The 26,786-nt window shown below is 43.5% G+C and overlaps 1 protein-coding gene across 6 annotated transcripts in view; it reads right to left on the bottom strand.

The window, feature by feature from the left end:
* Positions 1 to 480: 480 nt before the first annotated feature.
* Positions 481 to 26,786, bottom strand: part of CDHR3 (cadherin related family member 3) — a 64,419-nt gene continuing 38,113 nt past the window's right edge. For 5 of the 6 annotated variants that reach the window (XM_068930263.1, XM_068930271.1, XM_068930244.1 and 2 more), the window contains 9 exons: positions 24,756 to 24,904; positions 23,653 to 23,842; positions 21,851 to 22,016; positions 20,260 to 20,359; positions 20,021 to 20,119; positions 17,840 to 18,066; positions 15,945 to 16,116; positions 13,754 to 13,998; positions 10,665 to 11,018 (listed from right to left, as the gene is read on the bottom strand). In XM_068930263.1, the coding sequence (XP_068786364.1) occupies positions 10,833 to 11,018; positions 13,754 to 13,998; positions 15,945 to 16,116; positions 17,840 to 18,066; positions 20,021 to 20,119; positions 20,260 to 20,359; positions 21,851 to 22,016; positions 23,653 to 23,842; positions 24,756 to 24,904 (1,534 nt within the window). In that variant the 3' untranslated portion in view covers positions 10,665 to 10,832. Of the gene's footprint in view, positions 3,867 to 6,669; positions 6,719 to 7,629; positions 7,662 to 9,381; positions 9,396 to 10,664; positions 11,019 to 13,753; positions 13,999 to 15,944; positions 16,117 to 17,839; positions 18,067 to 20,020; positions 20,120 to 20,259; positions 20,360 to 21,850; positions 22,017 to 23,652; positions 23,843 to 24,755; positions 24,905 to 26,786 lie in introns of those variants that run through there. The other variant, XM_068930284.1, reaches the window with a different exon arrangement.

The raw sequence follows: 26,786 nt of genomic DNA, 5'->3' as shown, positions 1-26,786 counted from the left end.
CCCTTACTGGATGTAGCTTCCTTGCCAGATCCATCCTTCAGTGACTTAACTGCCATGATAAAGCCAGTGATAGGTCAACAAACAGAACAGGTTTAAACAACCTGGCACGTGCTCTAACCACTCTGTCTCCTGCTCTTTGGAAGATTTTACTGACTATCAAATGCTAAAAAGTCTGGCTTTTTGGCAAAAAAGATCTACATATTTTGATTTAATAGGCAGTTCAGAATAACCAGCATAAAAATACCTCAGGTTTTGTCTGGTTTTGATTATGTAAGGTAAAGGCGGATAATGTGGGGAAGGGTGGGGGTTATTGTGTTATTTCTTGAATATTGTGTTTTGATTTTTATTACCTGCAAATAAGTGACACATTTTGAAATCCAAAGGTGACCTCAGAGCAGATGAATATGGTTAGATGTGCTTTACAGAAACCATGAACAAATACAGTATCAGTACTTTTACATTCCTTAATAAAAATAAAGTTACGTGGCCAGGAGCAGGCTGAGATTTATGATGCTTATTGCAAATATTATTTATAAAACGAACATGAAAACAACACATTTATGCATTAAGTGCATTCGTTTCGGAGAAAAGCACTAAAAAAATACCAAGATGATCACAGGAAAACTCCTGGGGAGACTAGACCCAGCCAGGAAAAGTGATCTGCACTCTCTCGTATTCACTCTTGAAACTTTCATAGCAACTTTAATCCAAAGTCTGAAAGCACTTCAGAGACATCCAGCAAATAGAGACACAGAAATCAAAAGCTATGGAAATCAATGGCAAAACCTGCGTTGATTTTTGTAGGTTTTGGATAAAAGCAATGCATAACATGTAACAGGCAGCTGGAGGTCAGAAACTGTTGCCCTCAGCCACCCTATTTGAACCATGAGATCCCTTTCTTCCTCTTGTAGTCTCAGCTCATCAGAGCCATCATTCAAAAATAAGTGGCACCAAAATTTGCACCTTGTACCTATATGCACGGAGATTAATAGGGTTTTTAAAGACTGGAGAGCCTGTCAGCATCATCTAGTCTGATCGTCAACAGCATATAGCAGCCATTCTTCACTTCTGAAGTCTTCAAATGATGGAAAAGCTCTTTACTCTTTGTTAATTGTTCCACTAATTAAATGCTTTTATTGTTTAGCTCCTGCACTTAATCCTTGCTCTCAGTCCATCTAGTGATAGTTTTCAACACTGGATCTGTGTCATCCAAGAGTCTTCTCAATGGAAAAAGCACACACCAAAAAAAAAGCTGTTGGCCAGCTGTGGGAGACTAAGACACCAGCGCTACTGGCAGTGAGAGCAGTTTGCTTACATGAATGTTCAAGGTATGGTGTGATACCACGTTATGCCTTTTTTTATTTTTCCTGAAAAGGAGGGAAGGAAGGAGGTTTGTGTAGGTTAGCAGTAGGAACAGTAGTAAAGGGAGATGCATTTTCATCCCTATTTTTCCAGATTTTCTACCTGAAACTACAGCCTATTTCTGCCTCTCTTTGCCGTCTGCTTAAAAAATAATAATAATAATAATAATTATGCCTTAATCATGAAAGTCGAATGAGAGGAATTCAGGAAGTGGAGCAGTCAGCACTAGATAAATGGCCAGCAACATCAATTTAAAAGCCTGTGCTGTCTTCCTGTCATGAAAACAATGCAAATGACTTCTTCAAGTGACAAAGATTTAAAGTTTGTAGGTGCCGGGCGTGTCTGTGCGTATCTTTGTGTCACAATAATAGAAAGATTAGTTACAACAGTACTATCAGTTACCACAGAACTTCTTTATGTCACTGGAAAGCCACCTACATAGAAATTGGATATATTTTATTTACAGAAAACCAATGCAAACAATGGTGAGTGAGAGCTCTGAATATGTGACTAGCCCTGTTGGTGCTGAAGGGTCAAACAACACTATAACAACCACTGCAGGTACAGTAAACTGATAACGAGTTCAGAGAGTATAAATCACTCTCTCCTATCTTTATGATTGTGCTGTTCATGACAGGCTGGGTTTCTGATTGCTCAATGAAATGTTATTTGACTGAAGACATTTGGTGCTTGCAAGGGAAGTTGTTCCTGAGCCAAACCACTCCTTTGGAGTGTGCAGAAGAGTCGCAGCACCATGGAGAATGGCTTAGTAAAGCGTAGGATCCTCAGTGAAATTACCCCCGGTCTCCCTATCCAGGTCCCCCCTGGAATGAAAAAAAATGGTAAGTCTGACAGATTAGATAAAACCGTAAGTTACTGGCCCTGCTGAGCTTAAAGCAAATGTTTTCTCTTACCACCTAGTTTAAATGAGTCCCTTGCCACCCAAAAAATTTTTGTGATCAGGAAAGAAATGAAACACAAACATCTTTGAGTACGAAGTCATCATTTATAATTAATTTTCTTCAGATAAAAATAATTTTCTGAAATCTTGTAGGGTTTGCTTGTTTTATATCAGGTTCTTAGGCAGCACTTACATTATACATGCTTACACGTGGAAAAAATTATTTCACCACACGTGTTTACTGTAATTATTCTTTTGAGTGTGTTCCACTTGATTCTGCAAAACTCTAAATACCCCAGAGGAAATCAGGAAAGGTAAAGATATTGAACGCTGCTAGTGCTGCAAAAGATAAGTAAGCTGAAAACATTAACATGACAGCCTGAGATATCATTAACAAACTGTGGATTTTCTCCAATCCAAAACTGCTTTCAAGCCGTGTTCACTTCTGCAGCAAGAAGAGATGGGGAGGAAGGGCTGAAATAAAACGGTGATGGAAAAGAAAACATTTTTAGCTATTACCACCAAACTTTTCAATTCTAATGGGCATTTCACCCTTTCTGCTGTTTAGCAGCCAGCTCAGTAGGGAAAAGAGAAGCAACTTGACCTCACTTTTGTCTTTCTCTCTCTGAGCAGCATGGCTCCCGGCACCCGTTCACTGGTGAGAATATGTGTCCGTGCAGACACTGCCCAGCCCTCTCGCCTCTCCAAATGCAGCCAGAGGATGCGGCTGTGCCGCCCTGGCACGGGCCAAAGGCTAGAGCAGCCTGGGGCCAGAAAGGCCTTCCAAAAGGAAATTGCCAGCTGCTAAACCTGGGGGGGGAGTGGGCAGTTAATACTTTTTTCTGTGACTCCGGTTTCATTTCCTCATCACCTCCATTCACTTCCTCCCCTTTTCAAGGAGCTACTGACTCTTCCACACTATCCAGAAACTGTCTTTGCGCTCAGAGGAGCAGGGGGACTGCATTTATCCTAGTTCCTAATCCTAGATCACTGCACTGACTACCATGATGCCTTCCCTTCTCCTCCAGTCTTATTTGCATGTAGCAAAGGTTAAACCCAGCTTGTTTCTGCCTTTAGGTCCCGTTTACACAGCAGTTGCCTCCTAATGTTTCGCAGCTAAGATATATAGAGAGAAAATAGCATTGGTCAGCATCCGTTGATGCTTTGGCTCTTCAGAGGAGGAGCAGCGGCCTGCTTGGGAGGCTCCTCACAGTCTCATGCACCATCCTTCAAGGGTGGCTTAATGGTAATACAACATGCTTTCTGGGAGAGGAGGTTAGTGGTTTGTCTTGGCCGTTTGGTGAGGTTAACCCCTGGTTCGCAGACTCCTCTTTCTGCCTCTTTAACTTCTGCCCATCCTGGCCTGGTGTTTCTGTTTGCCCTTCTGAGGGCTTGGCAGCTGTTTTTCTCTCTGCTGTTGGCTCTTTCCTCTTCTCTGGAGTTTCTTTTTTGCTTGGAGTCTCTGCTCTGTCTTTCCCTTCACCGCCATTTTCTGTGGCACTTGATGTTACCTGCACAACTGGGGCCAGCTGAAGAGGCTCCTCGGTCTCTTTCCACCTCCGGGCCCCCGACCGCGTATTGAATTCATACATTTTGCCTGTGACTTGCAAGGGAGAAAAAACACAGCTGATTAAAATCATTCTTGCTTTAGCAGATTAAGACATGACAGTTCTCCTCAGGATGGGGATGAAACTGGAAATGCAAAGCACCTGGAAAATCAGATCACTTTGGGAAGGTAGCCCTGAGAGGGAAAGCCTCATTTCCTCCAGCGAGCGTGGGGGACCTGGGAGTCATAGCAGTCCCTCAAGGGAGATGCCATCCTATCAATACAAAACTGGCTTCACAGTCTGAAGAAAAGGAATATTTAAAATAGGACCTCATCCTATACCTGTATCCAAACTAGGGCTAGCATGATCAGTATAACAAACTCATACATAATCCTTGGTTGTTATGACTGGCTGTCCCAAAACTTTTGCCTTGGCTGTGCTAGGTAAGTCCATTGTATGCGTGTGTGCCTTCAAGCAGAGTTACCAGCTTGGTGGAGCAACACTTGCTAGCAGCCCCATATATGACAGACATCCTGTGGCCCATGTTAGGTCGTGTGTGGTGACCCAGGGCTCTGAGATCTGGAATTCCCCAAGGATTTTAGCTGTATGCATTGGTTTACAATTTGCACTGCATGCTTTTCTCAAGGCTTGCCGTGAACATTGTCTCAAAAGATAAGTCATTAATACAGTGAAATCATGTCTATTTTCTGTTTATGCAAGTACATGCTTCCTCATCTATATAAAATATTCTTAAGTTTTGGTTGTTTAACGCACATTGTTACCTTTTCTTATTAGAAATATTTCTGGCCCTCTTCAGATTTTGCAAGTAATTTCTACCTCTACACTAAAAACAAGCACCTTTTCCTTCAGTTCATTTACTACCCAGAGACAGGAGGACAAATTGGTATGTATCCAGTGTGGTTGCCTCATAATCTGAATTACTGCCTCTTTCTCAACAGAGAATCAGAAGCTATAGTGGCACTTCTTCTAATTAAACATTATTAACATGAGACAAACAAAAGACCATTAAGGCCTGGAAAGAAACAGAAGTTACGTGTTCTACATGTTATAGTTTGTATCAGAATTAATGTTCTCTGACACAGTAATGCTATTTGAGCAATTAAAGATGAAACTGGATCTCTTTGCATATTGTTTTTATGACTACGTACAAGGCAAGCATGTTAAAGCAGTCCAGATCAGGAAGCAATTCCTGACCAGCCCTCCTAATCATGTTCGATAGATAATATCCTGGGAGTTATTAAACCTCATCTCCAGACCACAAGCACTTGGTCCTCTAGGGTTTGGGATGAGCCATGGAGGGAAGAGGGGAGAAGCGGGGAACACACATTTCTCTGCTGACACCACAGTGTTGTGTTATAACTTGATGTTTGTTTGACACAAGTGCCCTTATGCTGGGGTGCAGTTTGGATGGGCCCTGATATCCATTAGTCTGGTGTGGTCAGGTCTGCGAAGGAACGAAACCGTCCACTGTCCTGCCAAAACTCTGGGAAGCAGCTCCTGAAGTGGCCCAGGGAATGTCCATGTCTAATATTTGTAAAATGCCATTACCTAGGGGAAAAAGGACTTTGGAGCCCATCCCTTCAGAATCTCTTTATAAATAGCAAGTGGGCTTAGGCCTGGACCAGACTGGCCTCAACCAGACTTGTGGATAGGCTTAATTGCACAGTAGGTCCTATTTATTCGCCTAAATTCTGCTGAAATCCCTGTGCCTAGTGTTTCCTATTAGCTCAAGGCCCTCGAGAGCCCAGAGCCAGATAATAAGAAACACAAGGTACAGGCAGTTGGGTGGAAATTTGGCCAGATGAGTCCCAGCCTTGAAACAAGCCTGCTTTTTTCTGGATAATTTTGAGACCCACTGATTCAGAACTATTTGTTGAGGCGCTGTTTCAACCAATAGTGTCCCATTTGGCAGCCCCTGTCTGCTGGGGGCCCGTAGCCGCTAGATGTAGAGCTGGACTCCCTAAAGCCAGGCCACATGGCTAGAGCAATCCCTGCAATACGGCGATTGCCACAGGGGCTGCTGCTCCAAGGGCCGAGATAAGAGGGATCCACCCTGACAAAAAACATTTCTGTGCAATGAACTGTGCTGCAGAGGGCAGTGGCCACCATGTGGGGAAGGGGATCAGCACTATACCTCCTGGGCCATCCTGTTGTTTCCAGCTTTTACCCTGATTTTGCTCTTCCCAACTGCCCAGCTGGTAAAGCACAACTCAAGAGTTTACATAGCTGGAGGGTTACTGCTTTCTGGGGTAACACGTTTGGTAGCTGATGCCACCATATGCGCATCCAAAAGCAAGTGGCCTTCCCTGTCCTCCTCAGCAAGCGATGTCTGAGCCTCAGATGATGCAGCGTTGCTACGAGAGAGGAGCGTGTGCAGGAGCAAGTAACTCACCCTGCCGTGCTTTCAGGGAGAGCTTTTGGAGACTGAGTCATTACATTGGTGGCTTCATTAGTCTGCTGGCTATATCCCAGACAGGGGAAGGGGGAAACCACGTAGCATGACAGCACAAGAGCAGGAGGCTTGGAGCAAATTCCTCCTTCCTTCCCACCCTTCTTTCCCACCCCCCAGTACCAGATCCAGACAATCAGGTTTGCCAGAGGAGCGGTTGGATCCTAGCCATTGGATGCATGCTTTCAAGGGACCTAAGTATATTCTACCATTAAAAACATTACTAGGGCACTCTCTTGATTTTCACTATCTATGAAATACAGCTCCCATTCTCCTTGGAAACAGCAAACCTGAAATATGAAAAGCAAATGTCAAACCATATTTAAGTCAATGAATTTAGTTTGTTTCAGGCCAAATATTCATATCCGCTGTTAATTACTTTTTATTACCTGGGTCTCTGGCTTCTCCATCAAAGACAGTGTTTAGCCTTGTCATTTTCTGTGAAGAGAGACAAAATGTGAAATGAATTCTGTGAATTAGTTAAGCAAGAAGAAGGAGCAGTGACTTGGAAATGCTGACCTGCATGGCTGTAGGTAGATTTGTATGACCTGTATATTGCATTCTTGCAGGCTGAGTTTAATCTGAACTGGCAACAAAAGCCGTTTGTGGGGTAGAGTGTTGCTACTGGATGTTCAAAGATGAAGTAATAAGGTCTGACATGCTAAATGCCTCCACATGTGTAACCACAAGAGGGTCATCTCCATTCTGAAGAGGCCTGGGAATCCCCTCGCTAAAGAACCTGGGGAGGGAGAGTTCAATTTGAAAGCACTTTGCAGCCTTTATGCCTTCGAGAAGGGAAGGAGCCCTGAGATGCTCTGTATCTGGGAGCAAACATCTATTGCAGAGGAAATAAGAATGGCATTTTGTTGCAAACACGTTATCCAATCCAAACTTTTTGCAGCTTGGGTACACTTGGGTACCGTTACTGCTTACACTCCCACAGCTCGGGAGTAACTGCAGAAGCCAGTGGCACTTCAGCAGTGTAACCGTGGTATTAGTGAAGCTGGGGCATGTTGTCCTCCTCCCTGTTTGGCTGCAGTGAGTCTCCTTTCTCGCTGCTCCAGGCACGGCCTCTCTGGCCTTCCACATACGGGGTACCAGAGATGATGGAGAATTTGGGTCTTGGAAGAAAAGGGGCCAAAATGCAGGTAAGCAGTGCTGCCCCAGTGTTGCTTCCAGAGAGGTCAGTTTGAGCAGTAGAGTTGTGCATTTTGGGGCAGTCCTTTCTTTTCTGTTGTTATTTTGATATTGTCTTTGGAGAACAGACATCTTTCATATAAAGGGGTTCTAGAGTCATATTGGGTGATGAGTTGGACTTTTTTTTTAGTCTTGAGGCTGGTAGGACTTACCAAAACCACTTCCTTCTTAGGTTTCTTCTTTTCTACGGGAAAGAAAGTGCATATTGTAAAGAACAAGATTTTTCTGACAGTGACTGTAGACACTAAAGCCATGATTTCCCCAAACAGATAGAGAGGCTTCATACTCAACTTCTGAGACATCTCAGATGAGCCTTATTTCCTTTCAAAGAATGATCCCTAATACTATTTGCACACTAGACTCCTTCATAATATTCTGCATTAAAAATGCACAGGTGCACTAATGAAAAGTTGAGCCTTAAAAAGTATTATTCCTTGAGTAATGAATAAATAACAATAGTTTCTTTAACAAATTTCCCTTTGTAAATAATATGAACAGATATAGAAATTCAAATGAGGTCTTTGTGGAAACTTATTCACACATTTGTTCAGTGAATAATTCTTTTTTTGCCTACCACTCATTCCAAAATGCTACAAGTGAAGTTTGCTTCAGGGGTGAAATTCCTCCCCCTCTGCGGCCCCAGGCAGCCAGCACAGGTCTGTGCATTGTGTAACTCCTGTTCAAGCTGTATTGTGAGGACGCCTGTGCTGTATGGGGCCTCAGACTGGCTGTCTACCAGGAAGCAAATTTCACCTTTGGGGATATTTGAAATAGAAACATAGATTTTTTTTTTTTTCTTCCCGTGAATGTTTGTATTTGCAAAGCGTGTGCACTCAAACATTCATTTGGAGACAAAACAGGGAAGCGCTGCAAATCTAGTCAAGTAAAATTCAGAGTGAAGAACAGTTTGGTTATGTGTGAATTTACCACACAATTAACTCATCCCACATGCAAACAAATACAGCAGCAGTGCCACGGGCATCTCAACAGCACGGATTTGTGGATGATACCCAGCTAGTTGCTATGATTTCTTCTCGCTCGCTCCTTGCCAATTTGCTTAACGTCCTTCCTTTAGAGAACAGTATGTCTGTCCACCAGCGCGCTTCACGACTGTGTATGCGATCCTCTGAAATGTGGCAGATGGGCCCGAACCTGAGCGTTCACGGGAAACCGGGCCTCTGCCACCCAAAATTTGGGAACCAGTTTTTCAGAAAGCACCAGGCATCCATTTTTTGGAAACGAGCCAACGCTGAGATGTCTCAAACAGGGCAATCAAGAGAACAGCCAGTTTTGCTGGGTTTTGTTAGTCGTGTTTTCTCAAGCTGGGAGATACTCACTGAGTAGAGGGAGCTATAAAAGCAGGTTCTTAATGAGAAGTTATAAGCCGTGCTTGCTAGAGGAAAGCCTACGGAACTAAATGAAACAAAAAACCCTGCTTCTTCAGAAACCCTGTATTTTTGTGTGTGTAACTTATACCCCTGCTAAGTTATATAACCTCTTTAAAAAAAACTGGAAAATAAATCCTCAGGTATACAAAGTAATGGGCCCAAGGGAGAAAATGAAGGGGATCAGAGAACAGGGAATTAGAGAGGAGAGGGATCTTGAAGGCAGTTGTTGAGAAATGGAATTATTTTTTCAATAGGTAGCATATGTATGAAAATATACCACGCCAGAATGTCAGGCCACTCTGAACTTGATTTTTACCTAATAGTTGAACAGATTTGAAGACCAAAAGGACCATGCAATCAGTTGGGCCGGCCTCCCATAGTCAGCCAGGTTATTTAATCGGAGCACTCTTGTACTAAGCCAAATTTATTTATCTGGAAATGGATTTACCAATTTTACTCTGAACAGTAAACAAGGTGTTATTGAGAAGAATTAAGATATGGAAAGGAGATACGCACCTGGAGCATCTATCCTGTAACAACAACAAAAAAAAGATTAAGAGTGTAGTTAACAAATATCAGACTTTTGCCTATATAAGAATATCATACTTTGTTCCCTTCACTTGGCAAGAAGCATCTGCTTCCTTGAGTTTGGGGATTTGCTTGATTTGTTTGGTTTATGCTTTTGTTTTCACTGGATGCCTGCAACACTTAACGCTGCTCCCAAACAGCAAAACAGCCCTGAGTATCACTGTAACACCTCTCCAAAAAGTGACAATATTTAAAAAAAGTTTTATTGGTGATAGCATGATGGATTTATGTAATCTGGAAAATTATATTTTCAAGCATAATTCCCATCTAGTTCCATCCTTAGAGGAAGGTCAATTGGTTGGATCTCCTGTGCTCAGATAATACCTTTTAAAATATTTGAAGGATTTAAAATGTATCTGAAATGTAAAAATTGCTTTTTAATGGGAGAACCTAAACCCCAATGAATCACGTGCCCCATTAATAAATAATAGCAATAGCCACACTATATGCTACTAGATTCATTTTTCATTTTTATCACAAATTGTTGAATTTCTTCCATATACTATTTGAATTATAATCACAGTCATCTATTACCTCTTCCCTTTAAAAATGTACTATACTTTCTAAATTTCCATCCACATCCTGAGAATACTTATAGAGTACTTTTTTTAAGCCCAAGAGCAGCTTCACTTCAAGTCCTGCTCACCTTTGTTTTGTGAAGTAAAACGTCAGTTGTGGACACTCTGACCCAAGCCCCCTAAAAAAGCAGTCCCTGGGGATCTCTACAGCTTCCCAGAAGGAAGCGGAGCTATTCCAAGGTGCTTCCTTGGCTTTTGCCAAGCAAGAGTGACTAGAGCTACTGTGAAGCTTTATGGGCCAGAGCCTCACAACAGGCTTAGTCAAAACTCCAAGAAATCTGTAGAAGTTGGGTCTGAATAAAGAATTTGGGATTAGCACTGAAGTTTGAAAAGGATTCGGAGATCCTTAGCTAAAAGGAAGAACTATGCATACGTTATCTACCGAGATGGGAAGTTCCCTCGGAGTGGGCGCCCACGTACATTTGTATTTGTGCTCAGCACAGCCAGGCGCTGACTCTGACTGGGCCTTACAGGCTTAGCTGTCTTGACAGGTAATAATTATTAATTCCACAGTTACCTTCAGCTAATGCATTTGGTTAAACCTAAACTTTAAACTTAGACTTAAACTTTATAATTAGTAAAAAAAAAAAAAAAAAAAAAGGAAAAAAATTCCATGCACATTTTTCCTTGATTTCTTATCTTTAACACCAAATATCATTGTAGCCAGTAATAGCATTTATTACAGCAAAGGACATACCACTGTAAAATATTCAGAGCCTAGATTTCATTAACTCCCAAAAGACTGAGTTATCTTTGTCATTAACAGGTATTTCTAGGTACTGCCCCCCCATTTGGAAGGACTCACAGTGGAGCGTTGTCTGCTTTGCGTGCTGGTGGGCACCAGGTGCGAATGCATTTTGCCAGCAGCGACACCAGATACACTAGTAGTCCAAGGAGCAGCAAACTGCCGAGAGTGATGATGAACGGCACGTACCACGCCGATTCAGAATAGAGATTTTCCCTTTTCGTCACAAGAGTAAAGCCAGGCTTTCAAAACAAAACAGGAAAAGTTCCCTGATGCTGCATACTTGTAAGGTGTTGACACTTACAGCACTGTTCGTCTTGCCTAACTTAACTTCTGTGCCGAGGCACCGGGCCCAAGCTTCCCCCCAGGGTGCTCTAGATAATCAGCAAAGGGAGATAGTGTCTCCTGGTGATGGTGATTCAGCCCACGCACCTCGCTCTGCTGACTGCCGAGGCAGCTCAGATGACTGACTGAGATGGACCACCACGCTCCTGGGGCAGTTACAGGCAGGTGAAATGAAGCCCACCCATGATGCAAAAAGGAGGTTCCTGATAATGTTTCAATGTCTTCTATTCAAATATGCAGGCCGCAGTGGTGTTTAAAAGCCTCAGGCTGCCTCAGAAGCTGCGATCACACCGTCTGAGGATAAGGAAGTTCAGGGAATACTGCCGTTACCGAGATAATGGTTTCTAGTTACCTAAGGCAAAACTGGAAGTAGGTCATCTCCACTGCAGTGATCATTCAACTCCCTTCGTAAGAGAAGTTGAACCCTGAGGAACTGAGTTATTGTATAAAAATAAATGAAACTCCTTTTTTTCCCCCTGCGACTTGTTCCAGAAGGGAGAACTACACTTTCTGAGGAGCTGTGAGCTCCCAGATCTTCCCATGTGCCAGGAGCCAGTGCTCTGAGCTGGCACATCACTTGGAGTTAGCAGCTCATTCATTAGGGTCCCATCGTGACACTAGCTTCACACAGGTCCGAAATGACTCCTTTAGTCTACCTAGGTCAACACCTACTGTAGTATGTCTTACACCGTGAGTTTTAATCATCTGCCAAAGTTTTTATTTTATTTTCTGTAATACATTTGTAGTTACATTGTATACAAAAATCAACAGAGTTTCTATTTGTTCTCTGTCTAGTGCTAGCTTTAGACTAACTTGTATATACTAGCAAAAATTGGCAGATGGGTGGACTGGGTTTGACTGTGTCTAATACTGTCAGTAACTGTTAAAAGGTAATATTTAGAATGAAGAGTGATCTACTGTCAGTCAGTAGTGCTGGGTATATCAAATCATTAAAGAAAGTATAAAATAATCTTAAAGTCACCATCACCACTGCAATCTCATTGGGACAGAAGTCAGAAGTGACTTTTAGTGGCAGGGATCCTCCTCTACACCACCAGCCTTCCAGCATCCATTTCACCAAGTTACTGCACTGAACACACATAACCAGTAGTGAGAGGAGCAGATGCTGTAATGAAAGGGCTTTTCTGGAAAGTCGTCTGAAAGTGGAAGGCTGATTTCTCCAGGGAGGCAGATTTAAGGCTGTGGTATGCACTCTAGACTGTATTGTAGCTGTGGTAAATCACAGGAAAGAAATATAGAATAAGTTTTGTTAGCTTAACTTTTTGTTCCCACATCAAGTAGGGGGAGGAGGAGGCTGTAAGAAAACCAATTATTCCTTCCCAACAGAGCATTAGATAATAACAGGGTTATTAATCAATCGGCAAATTTGAACATAAGCATTTTCATAACAAAGTTTTCAGACTTTCATGTGCTCCTTGTGCAGCTCCTCTGGTTCTGACTCAGCTGCAGGTAGTCCTTAACAGATTGGATAGTTTTACAGTTAATAATAGTTCTTTTATCCCTTCATGAGCATCATCAAATTTTCTTTCCTGTGTGTGAGGAAGAAAAGGCTAAAGCCATCAGCAGTCAGGCAGAAAACAGAGGGACTCTGGTCGACCGATAGATGGTCTGGCAAGGGGTGAAGGAAGCGGTCCGCACCTGGAAGAGCACCAGGTCGGGGGCACAGAGAGCTCTGTACCCCTCAGGTTGTGCTTCTTCTGCAGGTAGGACAAAAAGAGACTCTCCTCATCTCCTGCATCAGCCTGATGGAAATCAGCTCCAAAATGGAAACTGTAAAGTCAGAGCAGCCAGTATCACTCGACCTCAGGCTCCCCCACTCCACAGCAACTGCCGGATCACGGTGCAAAGCTGGAGCCCCCTCTGGCTGCCAAAAGCTATGCAGACTTCCCTGGCTCAGCCGTGGAGCACCACAAGTACAGGAGGTCAGGAAAACCTCCGACCCACACCTGCAATGTCACCTCTCTGAAACCTGCTGAAACCTCAGCGACATGCTGAGGATGTGCAGAGCTACTTCAACTCCTGACAGTCAGGTCAAAGTTTTACATTAGAGTGACCTCACTGATGAAAAAATATCCCCTCCAAGTGATAAGGACTTCCTGTTGTTCTTGCTGTTGCCTATTTTGACCTTAGTAGCTATAGATTAATTTGTGTCCTACTCTAAAGAAACATGTAGAAATGCAAGGCAGCCAAAGCAGTGACAAGCTGAGAATAAAAGAGAGGTCCTGCAAAATGCATGATATCATTTTAATGTTCCAGGCAAAGGTTAACCTCCACCGTGTCCTTACCAGTACAGTTTCCAAAATCTTTAACTTCCCATTTACATGGTAATGGCAGAGTACCTGCTCTTCGGATACTTGCCCTTTTGGATTTAAATACTAAAATAAAAAAGATGTGTTGCAAGTCTGTACCTGGGACTAATCCTTCGCAACAGTGACCATATTAACCACCATTAGCTTCAGTGTAAGAACACAGGGCTCAGCACTTCCCAGGACTGGACCCACTACAGTTTTTTTGCTTTCTTTTTGCATATATCTACCCTCTTTTTCTCAACTCCCACAGAGATTAGCCCATGAAAGAACAACAGGTTAGATATAAAGTTCAGTGAACTTACCGTAGTGGTAATGACAGTAGTCGGGTTTGGGATAACTCTGATGCTTAAAGTAACTGTTCCTGTTTTAATCAAGTCTGTAGTTTTGTCCCTGGCAGACAACAGATTGTCATCTGTTATGTAGACACGCAGTCTGTAAATCCAGTTTGTATCAAAACCACTGTCATAGTCGAACCTAGATGCAAGAATCAACTGAGATGTGTTGGAGCCAGCACTTGGTGAAAAGGTGAAATGATTGTTCACGTTGCCTGCAAATGGTAGTAAAAAAACAAAATGACACCAACAAAAGGAAGAAAAGAGAAAAACAATCCCACATTAAAATAAATGCCTGGAACAAGCAAAAAGATCACTTTCTGTTGACAACTTGTTATGGATCACTTTACACCTGTGTGGTGTAATATCATGGACAAGAATGGCTTGATCTTCTCAACTACTATATAAAATAATACAGTCAGAAAACCATTACAGTATGGAGTAAGAGCCTCTCCAGGGACACAAAGCTCAGATGAGGCTGTGGAAATGGCTCAGTCCTATAGGGTGCACAACAGGAGACCCTGACATCACCCCCCCCCACCCCCGGAGCTGGCCTTATGGCCTGGAGGGCACGCAAGAAACAGCAGCACTGAGTCAGGATGAGGTCCCTATGATGCTGCAGGGGCTTTCCCACAGTCGAGGTGTCCTCGGGACTGCCCACCAGGCCACATGGATAGCCCCAGGGTTGCCAGAGGTCCACCTCCAACACTCCTCCATGGCTTCTTCCTCTGCCCAGTACACATTCTCTCTACATAGCCTTTGGCGGGTCCCCCAGAAGATAGCTAATAACTGAGGGTTTTTAATTTTCTGCAGTGGAAGTACCACCTACAAATCAGACCAGGACTTTATCTGCACTGTGAGCTGCTGTGTGGACCAGAGAGTGGAGCCTGATGTGTCTGGCACCACGATCCACTTTTTTTCTGTCCATGTAACTGGTTGTTAAGCTGGGTACGAGTAAGACTTAGATCTGAGTTCATCTCAGGAGATCTGCGAGTGGCCTGGACTGTAGGTAAGCCTGCCCTGGCTGTTATGCGGCGGGTAGACCACACACAGGAGAGATCAGACCCATGTAAAGGCACTGAATGTGCTTTTGGTTTTGTTCTTGCTGCCCTGGAGAGCTCCAGCATTGAACTTGAAGGGACCGTATCTATGCTACAACGTGGAGTGGGCCAGCAACTCATCTCTGGCTCGAAGGCCAGATGCGTGTCTGTGCAGCCAAACCTCCTTAGCCTTTGCACCAGAGGACCCACACACAGCCCCTTACAGGCAAGGTGCCAGATCCTTCTATAATGCCAAGGCTCTTCTTGGAAACAGGCTGCTCGGAGTAGATTTAAGTCACACCACAACCAAACTTAACACTTTAGCAGTGGGAACCAATACTGAGGCCTGTGGCATGACCCTAATTTCCTGATCTAAACACAGCCTTTCTGTGGGCTTGCAGGTAGGCAACGCTGCTGCAGAGCTGCTGCTGCTCTGCAGTTTTAAGGGGCTGGAATAGGACAGAAGTTCTCTCTTTTTATGCTCTCAACTTTTTACTGGCACCTGAACAATCTGCTCCCTCCTTCTCAGTCATCATCTTAAGAACCAAAAAAAAAAAATTCCCCCAAGAAAGCACTTTCCCTTTTTTCTGAAGCTGAATGTCGTCCTCTGTCTTAGCAGTTCTCTGAGTGGATGCAGTTGATCCCTGGGCTGAAACACATGTTCTTACAATGGGATTTTAATGCATGCAGCATGGAATGGGGACATGCAGGTTTCCACAGTAGTTTTGAATAGGGTACCAACATCTAAAGGTGAGAAATGTAGAGTAACAGAAATCACCATGGATTTCTCCAGATTTGCTCAGCTGTAACTAGAAGTTAAATTTGACCCTGTGTGTCATCCCAGCTGATTCCACTGAAGTCCATGTCAATTTTGCACTTAATGGTCAATTAACTAATGTGCTGGGCAATCCAAACCTGCACGGACATGGTTCTAGGTGGTAGCACCAGTAGCCAACTTGAGGAGACACAAAATAATGATATGAGAAACCTGGGGATCATCATGAGCTCTCCATGAAAAGTAGCACATAAACCATGCTAGACTTTTATTTACAAATCAAAGCGGACCATCAGAATTGAAGAATTTTTGTGCTGCTCCAAGCTCACACACTGTGACACAGTACCTTCATTAATGAAGTAACGGAAAGATCTGGGATCAGAATCTCGATCTTGACATACAATCCTGAAGCCATTAATATTAGTCCCAACAGCTAAGCTAACAGGGATTTGAAATGAATAGAAAGTGGGTGAACAAACTGGTTCTTCATCATTCACTTCCAAAACATTGACAGTTACCTGAAAGAAAAGAGCAACAACCAGCTGAAATGCCTCCACTGTGCTAAGACAGAACTGTGTTGGCTTCAGAAGCTGTTTGGCTTTGCCCTTTTCACTCTTTTGACAAACAGCTGTTGAAGAGCAATGACCCTCTCTTCCAATCTGGTTTCTACCAGAAAATGTCGATGACTGTTTGCCCCTCTTTTCATGTTGTGATCAGTACTCCTGTGGGAACAGCTTCCTTAACCTGAATCATTTTATAAAACCACAGAGTTTTTTTCTGATTTGTCTGACTATTTGAATTACCTGAAGTATGTCACAGTAAGAATGAGCAATAATAATAACACCAAGTGTTCATTAAGCTTCCTTTCAAAGGTCTCAAATGGCTTCGCAGTCATTAGTTAGGCTTCTTAGCACATTTAATAATAACTCAGAGTGTAATCCACGGAAAGAAGGAACACTCCCTATAGATTGACCCTTCCCAGTGAGAGGGAAATGCTGGTAATGGCTTTCTGCAAGGCGAGGGACACAGTGGCTGGAGCTGGTTGTGCTTAATGCAAGCTGGTATTAGCCACCTGGGAAAAGGAGGCTACCCCTCTCCCAAGCTTTTTCCTCTAACGTTTGTTGATCTTTAATATACCAGCAGATTAATTGATCATCATTATGAGTTCCTCATGCTTTCCTTAATCACCATCTTGAAATATTACAGGAGATAAGGAGATTAAGTATTTCTCTTCAAGTTTCTCAGTGGATGGTGGTTGTCTGGAATAAAAAAGTAGGCCTAATTCCTGTATCCCATCCAACAGATGTACATTTGGCAAAAACCAAACGCAAGGCAGTCCTCACAGAGGAGATGTGAACCAGTAAAGTATGTGAAGAGGCCTAGGGTTCTTCAAAAAGGATGACTGCAAATGCTTTCACGGATATACCACCTATGTCTATTCTTCGAAATAAAATAGAAAATTGCTCTAGGGGGCAAGCTTGAGCACAACCATACCGTTTAATGGTACCATGCTCCCTGGCATACTCTTGGTTTATGTCAGATAGCACTCTCCAGGACAAAACTAGGTCTGCCAGGGGATGGCATGGGCCAGAGTTCACCCCTGTTAGGGATCATGGACAAGGCGGTCCCAGTCTGGGCCCTCGGATGTTATTCTAACAAACTACACAGGCCCTCAGCCCGTATCCCAAGTATGCAGCACATTCCCTCTCTCTCACACCATGAAAACATAATTCCAGTGGGCTGCAACACAGTCCTCACATTACTGCAGGTACTTTGATATGAGAAAAGGACACACACAAAATTATAAGTGTGTTTGATGGCCACAGAGGCACTATCTGAAGTCCAGAAAAGAGTTGGTGCTAAGCATAGATGCAATTAGGTTGTGCTACTTGTCCTCAAGACCCTGTCCTTGTTCTATTTTCTGGTATATATGTAGCCAGAGAGAATACCTTAAGTTGTCTAGGACACAGAAAACAATTTTACTGCCCAGGTAAAATAAAAAAGGCTGAAAGACAAAAACCACAGAGTTAAAACATTTAAAAAATTGCTTTAATCCTTTTGCAAGAAATAAATCAAGACTGAATGAACATCATCTCTTTCATCTGATTAATATACAACCTGTGTAGGGGTGAACTTGCCTTATACGCACCAAAGTGCTTTGCCCAATGTCTTACTGTTCTTGTCAGGAAGAAGAGAGAAAAATGTAGATTAAATGGGGAGAAGTAGAATGGGCTTACTCACAGATACTGTTGCAGTCTTCTCTTGGTCTGAGGCCTGTACTGTGAGAAGGTATCTTTGAGTGGTTTCATAGTCTAATCTAGCTAAGATCTTCACATCTCCTTCAGCTGGGTTGATCCAGAATATATCTGTGTAATCCCTGGTGCCCCCTCCAGCTACAATGGAATAAGTGATGACACTGGGTGGCCAGTCTTTGTCTCTGGCATTCACTTTTCCAATGCTGGATCCAGCTGAAAGGAAGAAAATTCGTATTTTATTAACATTTTAAACTTGGACGAAAAGGAAGTACAGATTACTTGTTCATGCCAAAGCTTGATGAAACTGTAACTAAACATTTGTTTTCGAGTTTCCCTTCAAAAAAATGTAAAGCAGAGGCGTGAGAAATACTAGGTTATCATGCTCTGTTATGGCTCTCCCATGTATAGGCTTGCCTGTTAGCAATAAATAACAAAATGCGAGGAGTCTATAGAGAACCACAACAGAAGTACTTTGACGGTGAGGGCCACCCCCAGAGCCCTGCACTAACACGTACCACACCACGGCCAGGGCAAACGCTAGCTTGGTTCGGAGAACAAGACTCTTTCTTTTTGTCCACCTTGAAATGCAGTTGCCTCTCTGCCTTCTAAGCTGTTTTAAGGGCAGCTTGAATTACCTTTGTATGGAGCATTGATAAAATAAGCTTAAAATGATAGTGCTGTACACTGGGAGGACTGAGATGGGACTGTGCACACCCATCCTTGCAGACACTGGTTTAACCCTAACTACATCCATATGGCCTGGGGATATTCAGGGTGCGTCAGTGCAGGTAGGGGAGTGACTTAGCAGGCAGGCAGTCCTGGTGGACAACACATGCACCAGCACTGCGCCCTTGGGTGATGAAGACCACATGCCACATGCTGGGTGGTATTAACAAGAGCGTTTCCAATAAATCGTGGGTAGCGGTTGTTCCTCTCTCCTCAGCGCTCACAGGGCTGTGTATAGAAAATAGTCACCAGTTTGGGACCCCCAGTAGAGAGAGACATCAACAAACTAGGGAAAAGCCAGGGAAGAAGCACTGAGATGGCAGGGAGCTGGAGCACAGATTGCCAGAGGAGAGGCTGGTGGAGCAGGACTGGGGGTTGCTCAGCCTGGAGAAGGGAAGGCCAAGGGGGTATTTGATTGCTACCCTCCACTGAAAGGACAAAGGTGAAAGGTGATAATAGAGAAGACCGAGACAGACTTTTCTCAGAAGTGGACAGTGAAAGGACGATAGGCAACAGACAGGAACAAGTTGCAACATGGAAACTTCCAACTGGATATAAGGAAAAAATTGCCTGGAATAAGGGTTGCTGAACCGGAACAGGAGCTCAGAGAAGATCTGGAGTCTCCATTCTTCAAGATTTTCACAACTAACTGGATGAGGCTCTGAGCAAACTTATCTAACTTTGAGACTAAACTCACTTTGAGCAGGAGCTGGATTCGAGAGCTCCAGATGTCCCTTCCACCCTCAATTTTCTATGTCCTAGAAAGTCCAGAATGACCTTTCATTTTCTTCTCAGCCAACAGAAAAAAAAAAAAGTAAGTCAGGTCGTGGGCCAGAAGACCTGTGTTTGCTGTGTTAGATCATATGAGGGAGAGGCCACTGCAAGAGGCAGAAGCTGGGGAAGGTGCTATCCCTGTATCAAGCTCCTCTGACCACTGAGCAGCATAGCACAGAGCAGGCCAGCAGTCCTGCCAGGCACATGAGGCTCCCCAAGGAGGAGACAGGCCATGGTGCCGCTCTGCAAGTCCTGAGACGCGGGACTCACCCGGGGACGGGAAGGGCCTCAGCCAAGGGGGTCCTCTCTCGTCTGCACCACCCTCTATAGTTGCTTCTCTACATCATCACGGTCCTTTTGAAAAGCTAATCTAGCAAAAGTAGAAAGATGGTCTAAAACAAGAAATCTGAGTTCAGTTTCTGGCTCTGTCACAGATTTCTTGCACAACTTGCTGGATTTGTCTGTGTGTCAGCTTCCATTTGTACAATTGGAGTTGCTGCCGGTCTTCTCTATTTAGGGCTATGAGGTGATTGTACAGTGGAACCCCAATCAAACTGGGACTTTGAGCCATTCTCCTCATTCAATTAAATAAAAATACATTTGGAGCAAAAATGTACTTATCAACATGACATCATTATTTCTCTCATGTAGGTGCTACTTACTGTACCTTTAGTAATTTCTGAAACATTAAATTCATACGATAAACTACTGAAGACTGGAAAAAATTCATTCACTGGCTTTATCCTGATGTAAATGTAGATGATATCTGGAAATACAGCAGAAGATTACATCAGAGTTATGTATGGCTGTGAAATTTTCTCATGCATATATTCAAAATACATATGGCATTCCTCTCCATGCTGTTACAGCACAGGAAAATATCAAAAGTGTAAAGGGGATACTTGCTTGAGTAGTTAGGCCAGGCAATATCTTGCACCCTGACAGTCAAAGAAGAAACTTCAGCTCCTAGATGAGCTGGGTTTTCTAAATCAATACTTTCTGTCATCTAAATTAAAAAGAAACACAGTTGTATTTATACTTCCTTACACAAAGTCACAATACACAGGGTGGCAACTAGTTTTTCTCAATGTTCTGTGAGTGGGTTCTCCCCGGGGTATATAGAATTGTCATATGGGAGTTATATAGGCTATTAATCAATTACAGGACATTGAATTTCATATTCACTCTCTGCTGTCTCTTGGCAATTCAAAACTAATCTCCCTCTGCCAAGAAAATATTTCTGCCCCAAAGTGCAGGAAGTTGTATCCTTTGAAGCAAAAGGTCTCGGCCTTTCACCTGGTGAATTCAAAGCGCTTGCAGTAATCGAGCTGTTTACTGAGCCCTGTGTTGGCTCAACAACAGTCTGCTCTTGCTCAACAGTAACAGTTACTCCTTGAGATCATGCCTGCAGACCTGCCTTAAAGGTGTCAGGTTCAGCCACAAGTGTTTATCCAGGAAAAAGCTGTTACTGAATGGTGGCTCACGCAAAGATTTAAATCCTAATCCCCGGGACTCTCTGGAAGAGCCCTATAAACTCTGGGTTTCCAGCACTAAAGCATGGGCAGCCACAGCTTGCCCTCCATAGGGAAATTCTGGGAGGGACATGACACTTCAGACAGCCTATGACGTTATACAGACATGCTGATTACAATAATATTCTGTGCAGCCTCAAAAATGCCTTTTATATTGGGGGCTGAAGCTAAGGATAGTGGTCATTGACATTTATACCTCAGATGAAAAATTAAAGAACGACATCTAAAATCATTTACTCATCCTGCAGCACTCTCCTCTTTTAGATGTAATGACTGTGTACTCGCTAGTTTGTGTTATGTGCATCCTTTTTTCTTTATTTTGCCGCTGCTCCTTTTAAATCAACAAAACAACCACCATTGCTCACGTTCAACAGCTGGCGTGAGCTCTGGGCACTGCAAATACGACAGCAGCTATCAATGTAAGGCACCCAAATTTTGACACACAAAATCACACAGGTGGAAATCTACCCTGGTTTTGTGAAAATTTACCACTCTAAGTACTTCTACAATTCTGATCAGTGCATCTGGGAAGTAGTTTCTCAGTCTGGGGTTTCTCAAGTGTTTCAGCTCTTCATCCTGAATAGCAAGAATCTTCCATGGTCTGCCTGAACAAATGGGTGTGAAATGGCATCAGTTTTCTCTGCTTATCTGCACCCAAGTTGGTGCTTCACCCTCCTTGAAAAGGACTTTTTTCAGTCATATCTAGCTCTTCGACTAAAAACTGGAGAAGACAGTTGTCTGCTCACCAAATTCTCTAAAATCCATACAAAGCATCCTGTCAAAAGGTTCACACTTCACATCCAGTCAGAACAGTCATTTTCCACATCATACTACCACAACATGAATTACACTAATTATTTTTTATTGAACAGACAATGAATTCAAAATAAGAAATGCCCTTAATAATATTTCGAAAATTGGCCCCTGAAACAAGACAATCTATCATAAAGCTATAAATGACTGACCACAAGTCTTCCAGACAAGGAATCCAGCGCAAATTTATTGCTTCCAAAACCAGATAGTCCAGTGAAATTAAATAGATTGTTTGGTGGATCGACATCCATATCTTTACAGAAATTTCTAAGATCAAGAAGAAATGTCCCAACAGTAGCATTTTCATTTGTCTCTTCCCTGTTTAAAAGAAACATATCTCCCATCAGAGTTCTTCTTACACTTTTGCTCTTAAGCTCTTCATATATTACATTCCAAAATATTGACTTCCCTTTTATTTTCAGAGTGAAATCCTAGATCTAAATAGACAACAGTTGATGTGGCAACCTCGAATCTGACCCCTATGCTGTGGTGGATAACAGCTCTATGTAATGGGCAGGACATAAATATTTAGCCAGATCCAAAACAAAATCTTGGAACTCAGTCTAACTTCAGAAGCTACCTCAAGATCTTAACATTCAAGACTAGTTCAATTACTAATTCGTATTTTTAAAAAACTTTAAAACGCTCACCTCTTCAGTGTATTGTATATATTGCAATGTTTTCCCACTGCGATCCTCTTTTTTTTCTCCTTAACTAATATGTCCATTCTGCTATTCTTTGAAACTAGAATTTCTGGCCCTGTTGTTGACATATGTGATGTCACTGTGATGCACATGATGGAACTCAGGGGAGGTGGCATCAGTTTTGTTTTTTTAATGTGGAGAATTCCATATGAAAAAGTATAGGAGAACTAACTGAAATATCCTTAAGCCTTGATTTTATTTCCCTTGTACAGTCCCTGTACGACTAGTTATTTAATTAGCTGATTGTGTTTTTGCCTGAAGATCTTTGCTTCATTCAGATCGTAATGTGAGCTGAAGTTACAATCTGCATGACAACTGGATATCAAATAGACTCTTAGTGTCATGGCTGTAGTAACCAAGGAGCGCTCTGAGGAACTTCCACTCCATAAAATTATGTGATTTCAGTGCAAGACATTTAAAATAGCCACTAGGCAAACAATTTAAACAGACAGCCGCTAACTGGAAATCCCTTGCTGCACAAGTCTGTAGCGTTACGACACAGGTCTCGGCTTGAGACTCTGGATTCTGACTTGCAGGACCATCAAACTACCATAAGCGCACCTGAAGTCTGTGAGGCACCCAGAATGCTTCAAACAGGACAACTTTGACATTAGTTGTTCTATGCCATTACACTTCATCATTTAAATGGGGATAATGGCAGGTCCTCATTTCATACGACTTCAAATATAAGCTAACTGATCATCCCAAATGTCTCAGAGCACACATAGCAAAGTCCGTGAGCAAGTTACCACACATAGAGAAGACAGGAGGACATGCGGCCTCTGAAGACCTTACAGAGTGCACTGGACAAGAAACGTGGAGATAAACAGGAAGATATTCAGAAAAAAAGTTCAGGAAGTTTAAAATGCAGCTCCAGAACCGTCTGGCAGGCTTTCTGTGGGGAATGATGCCCCTTAGTTTAGTAAAAAGTGAGAAAGAAGGAGCTTCGTTCCATATGGGTCAGAAAAGTAACTCTGCACAACACATGGCTCTGATATCTTAAGGGATTTGGTACCTAAAGAGAAAGAAAGATAAATAAAGTACCTAATGATACACAGATTTTTTCGGTTCAAATTTCCAGGCCAAACAAGACAGAGGTTTGAATTTTGTGCCCTAAGACATTTGCAGTGAGCCTTAAAGGATCATGAGGAATGTCCCTTGGAACCTCTAGCTATAGGACTGAGGACCCTGACTGGTGCACCCTGGGCTGGGCGCTGCTGTGGGTGTACAATGCAGCTCGAAGGCCGTACCTGAAGGTAGAAGGGTTGCATTCCGGTGGGTTGTCATTGAGATCTTCGATAATGATTGTGATCTCCATTTCACTGGCCTGACCTCCGCTGGGGCTGTCCTCCACACGCACGATCACTGAGATGTTGGGGTGAAGCTGCAGTGGCAGGGCTTCTCGGTCGATTCTCCTGGCCACCTGCACCACACCAGTCGCTGGGCAGAGAGGAACCGCGAATTAGATGCTCACCGTCTGGAGGGCCCTTGGGAGCCTCAGCAGGGGGCTTGGAAAGTGGTTAGAAGTCCCCTACACCCTCAAGAGCTGGTGCTAAGCAGCCCTAAAGCAAGAGCAGATCGGGGGGGAGCAGTTACTGTATGCTAACCCTGGAGTAAAAAGCTCAGAGGACTGGAGCAGCCAGCCCAGGAAGCCCAGGGAACAGCAGAACAGGGCAAGCATATTAGCACTGCCTCTTTTGGACCGCCTGGCCTGCGGAGGGGCCCAAGTAGCTGAGTGAACCTGCATAGTGAATCTCCCTTGCTGCGAGTCTTGTCGCTAGGGCAGAGCTTAGCCTTGCTCCATCTTCCAGGTGTGACCTGACCATTTTATGCTAATCTAAAGAGTGCACGAGAGACAGGAGTTGCCCTCCGAAGGCAACGAAGATGCCTGCCTGCACAGCAGAGATCCCAACGTCAGAGATTTCTCTGTTAACTCCTCTCTGAACTCCCAGCAGCCACCTGGGATTATCCAGGCAGAGGGAGACAACGGGCACATCCTATGGTCTAAGTATCTGTAGCTGCTGCAAAACCCCTAGAAGGGTCTCTGCAGTCCTCAGAAAATAAAAAGAAGGTGGCTGATCTTATGTCTGCCAAATGGACTATCATCATCCAGAAGTAAGCCAACATTTACCAGTAAGTCACCTTTGGTCTACCTTCTTCAGGGTATCTTGTTGAATCCTGGTCAGCTAACCAAAGATTTTGACCCTAAAAACATACGTACTGAGCATTTCTTCTTGTAGGGTAGCCACAGAAGAAAGTAAGCCAGCTCAAAACTCAGGCAAAAGTTTTTTTTTCCCTAGCACTAGGATGTCTCTTTTCAAGGTGTCAGAAGGCACATTTTTGTTTGTCTTACACGGATTTATGGAGAAATATGTGTTGGAAGACTGGATGCTGTAGAAAAGTCTGCTGGGAAAGTCTTCATCATCAGGATCTTCAGCTGTTATATTGGCAACAACAGTCCCGGGGCTTTGCTCCTCTGGAATCTTGTAGATTCTTTGCTTTCTACAAGAGAAAAGAAAATTCAGCAAAGGCCATGTCTGTGTTTGCAATGGCAGCTGGTGTCACAGATGTAGCTGAGCGGCCCGTTGTAGCAGCAGAGCCATGGCCACGCTGGGCTCAGAGGTGGCTTCAAAGCTGTTCACACATCAGGGTAAATATCCGAGTCACTGGTTCTGCTAGCTGGCTGTGGTCACAAAGCATGGCAGAAACACAAGTAGGTGTCCTTCCCTTTCCCTATGACTTTTTAATAGTAAAAGTGATTTGACATTCATTGAATCACGGAAGCTGAAGATGGAAGGGAGTGGTAAGTGTTCAGATGTGCAGTCTATCTCCTTACAGGGCCACTAGCTTGCAAAGCCACATCCTTTAATTCCATTATTTTGTAGGAGAAAAACAAAAACAGAAGCTGAAATACAATTAATTGTTTTGGAATGAATGCTGAAGGTCTGGGGGGGACAACAGTATTAGTAAAAAGGTTTCAGGTTGCCCCTGCAGTAGATGGAGGCAGGAGGGAGCACTATGCCCCAGATGCACACGTTCAGCACTGCCAGCAACACCTGACTATCCGATTCATTTTATGCAGAGAGAATGGCTTGTTACTGCAGATGCTTGGCACTCCAGCACTCCCAGATTTCTCATGAAGTAAGCAAGTTTACTTCAGATAATCAGATGGATCAGATATAGTCTGGCAGGCAATCATGCAGGAATGCTTACAATGATTGCAGCTTGCATGTTCACATGGGTACCCAGATATGTAATTATGGTACCTGAACCATGTGCAAAAACAGGCATGCACGAGCATGCAAAAACCGTGCAAGTGAAGACTGACTTATTCTACTGAAATACACACACACACACACACACACACACACACACACACACACACACACACACCCTGTCTGCTCACAGAAATCAAAGGGAGTTGTGGGTGTTCAACAGTCAGAAAAGCATTATGAATGTGTTTCAAGACTGAATCCTTTTTGCACATTTTAAACTTCCTATGCCATCACTTAGTTCATAGACTAGTCTGTAGTTGTAGTTAGGGCTACAAAGATGATTAGAGGGCTGGAGCACCTCTCGGAGAGCTATGAAGAAAGACTGCAAGAGCTGGGCCTGTTCAGCCTGGAGAAGAGAAGATTGAGAGGGGACCTGATCAACGTGTACAAGTATCTGAAGGGGGAGTGTCAAGAGGATGAGGCCAGCCTCTTCTCCGTGGTGCCCAGCAACAGGACAAGAGGCAACGGGCACAAACTGAACCACAGGCAGTTCCATCTGAACCTGAGAAAAAACTTCTTGACTGTGAGGGTGACTGAGCATTGGAACAGGTTGCCCAGAGAGGTGGTGGAGTCTCCTTCCCTGGAAATATTCAAAACCCGTCTGGATGTGATCCTGGGCAATATGCTCTAGAGGTCCCTGCTGGAGCAGGGAGGTTGGACTAGATGATCTCCAGAGGTCCCTTCCAACCTCAACCAGTCTGTGATTCTGTGATTCCCAACTTGAGGAAAGCAGTGGGCCCTCATTGGCCTTTGAAAGCTGATATCATGGGGTGGCTTGTAGCGTTTGGAGCTGAGAATTGTGGAGCCAGAACAGAAGATCCCATGTCTCCAGGCCTCCACTTTCAATTTTAAGAATGGTTAAGAAGATGCAATATTTCCAACCATTGTGTTATCTCATACGAAAAGAGGAAGGCACACAGGAGAGAAGTCACATAGGGTTTTCCCAGTAGAAACACCCAACTTCCAGCCAGAAGCAAAGAAAAATCTGTGCAGCCAGCATATTAAGTTAGTCTCATTCTTGCTCTTGGGGCTCCTTCTACCTCATTCTCCTTTTGCTCCTTCCTGAGACACTCAGAAACAAAACAGCAGCACGTCTCCATCACAGCTGC

The sequence above is a fragment of the Struthio camelus genome, chromosome 1 (assembly GCF_040807025.1).
Source record: "Struthio camelus isolate bStrCam1 chromosome 1, bStrCam1.hap1, whole genome shotgun sequence".
Classification (NCBI taxonomy): Eukaryota; Metazoa; Chordata; class Aves; order Struthioniformes; family Struthionidae; genus Struthio; species Struthio camelus.
Note: the sequence above shows the minus strand (reverse complement) of the source record. Positions and strands in the feature narration are given on the sequence as shown.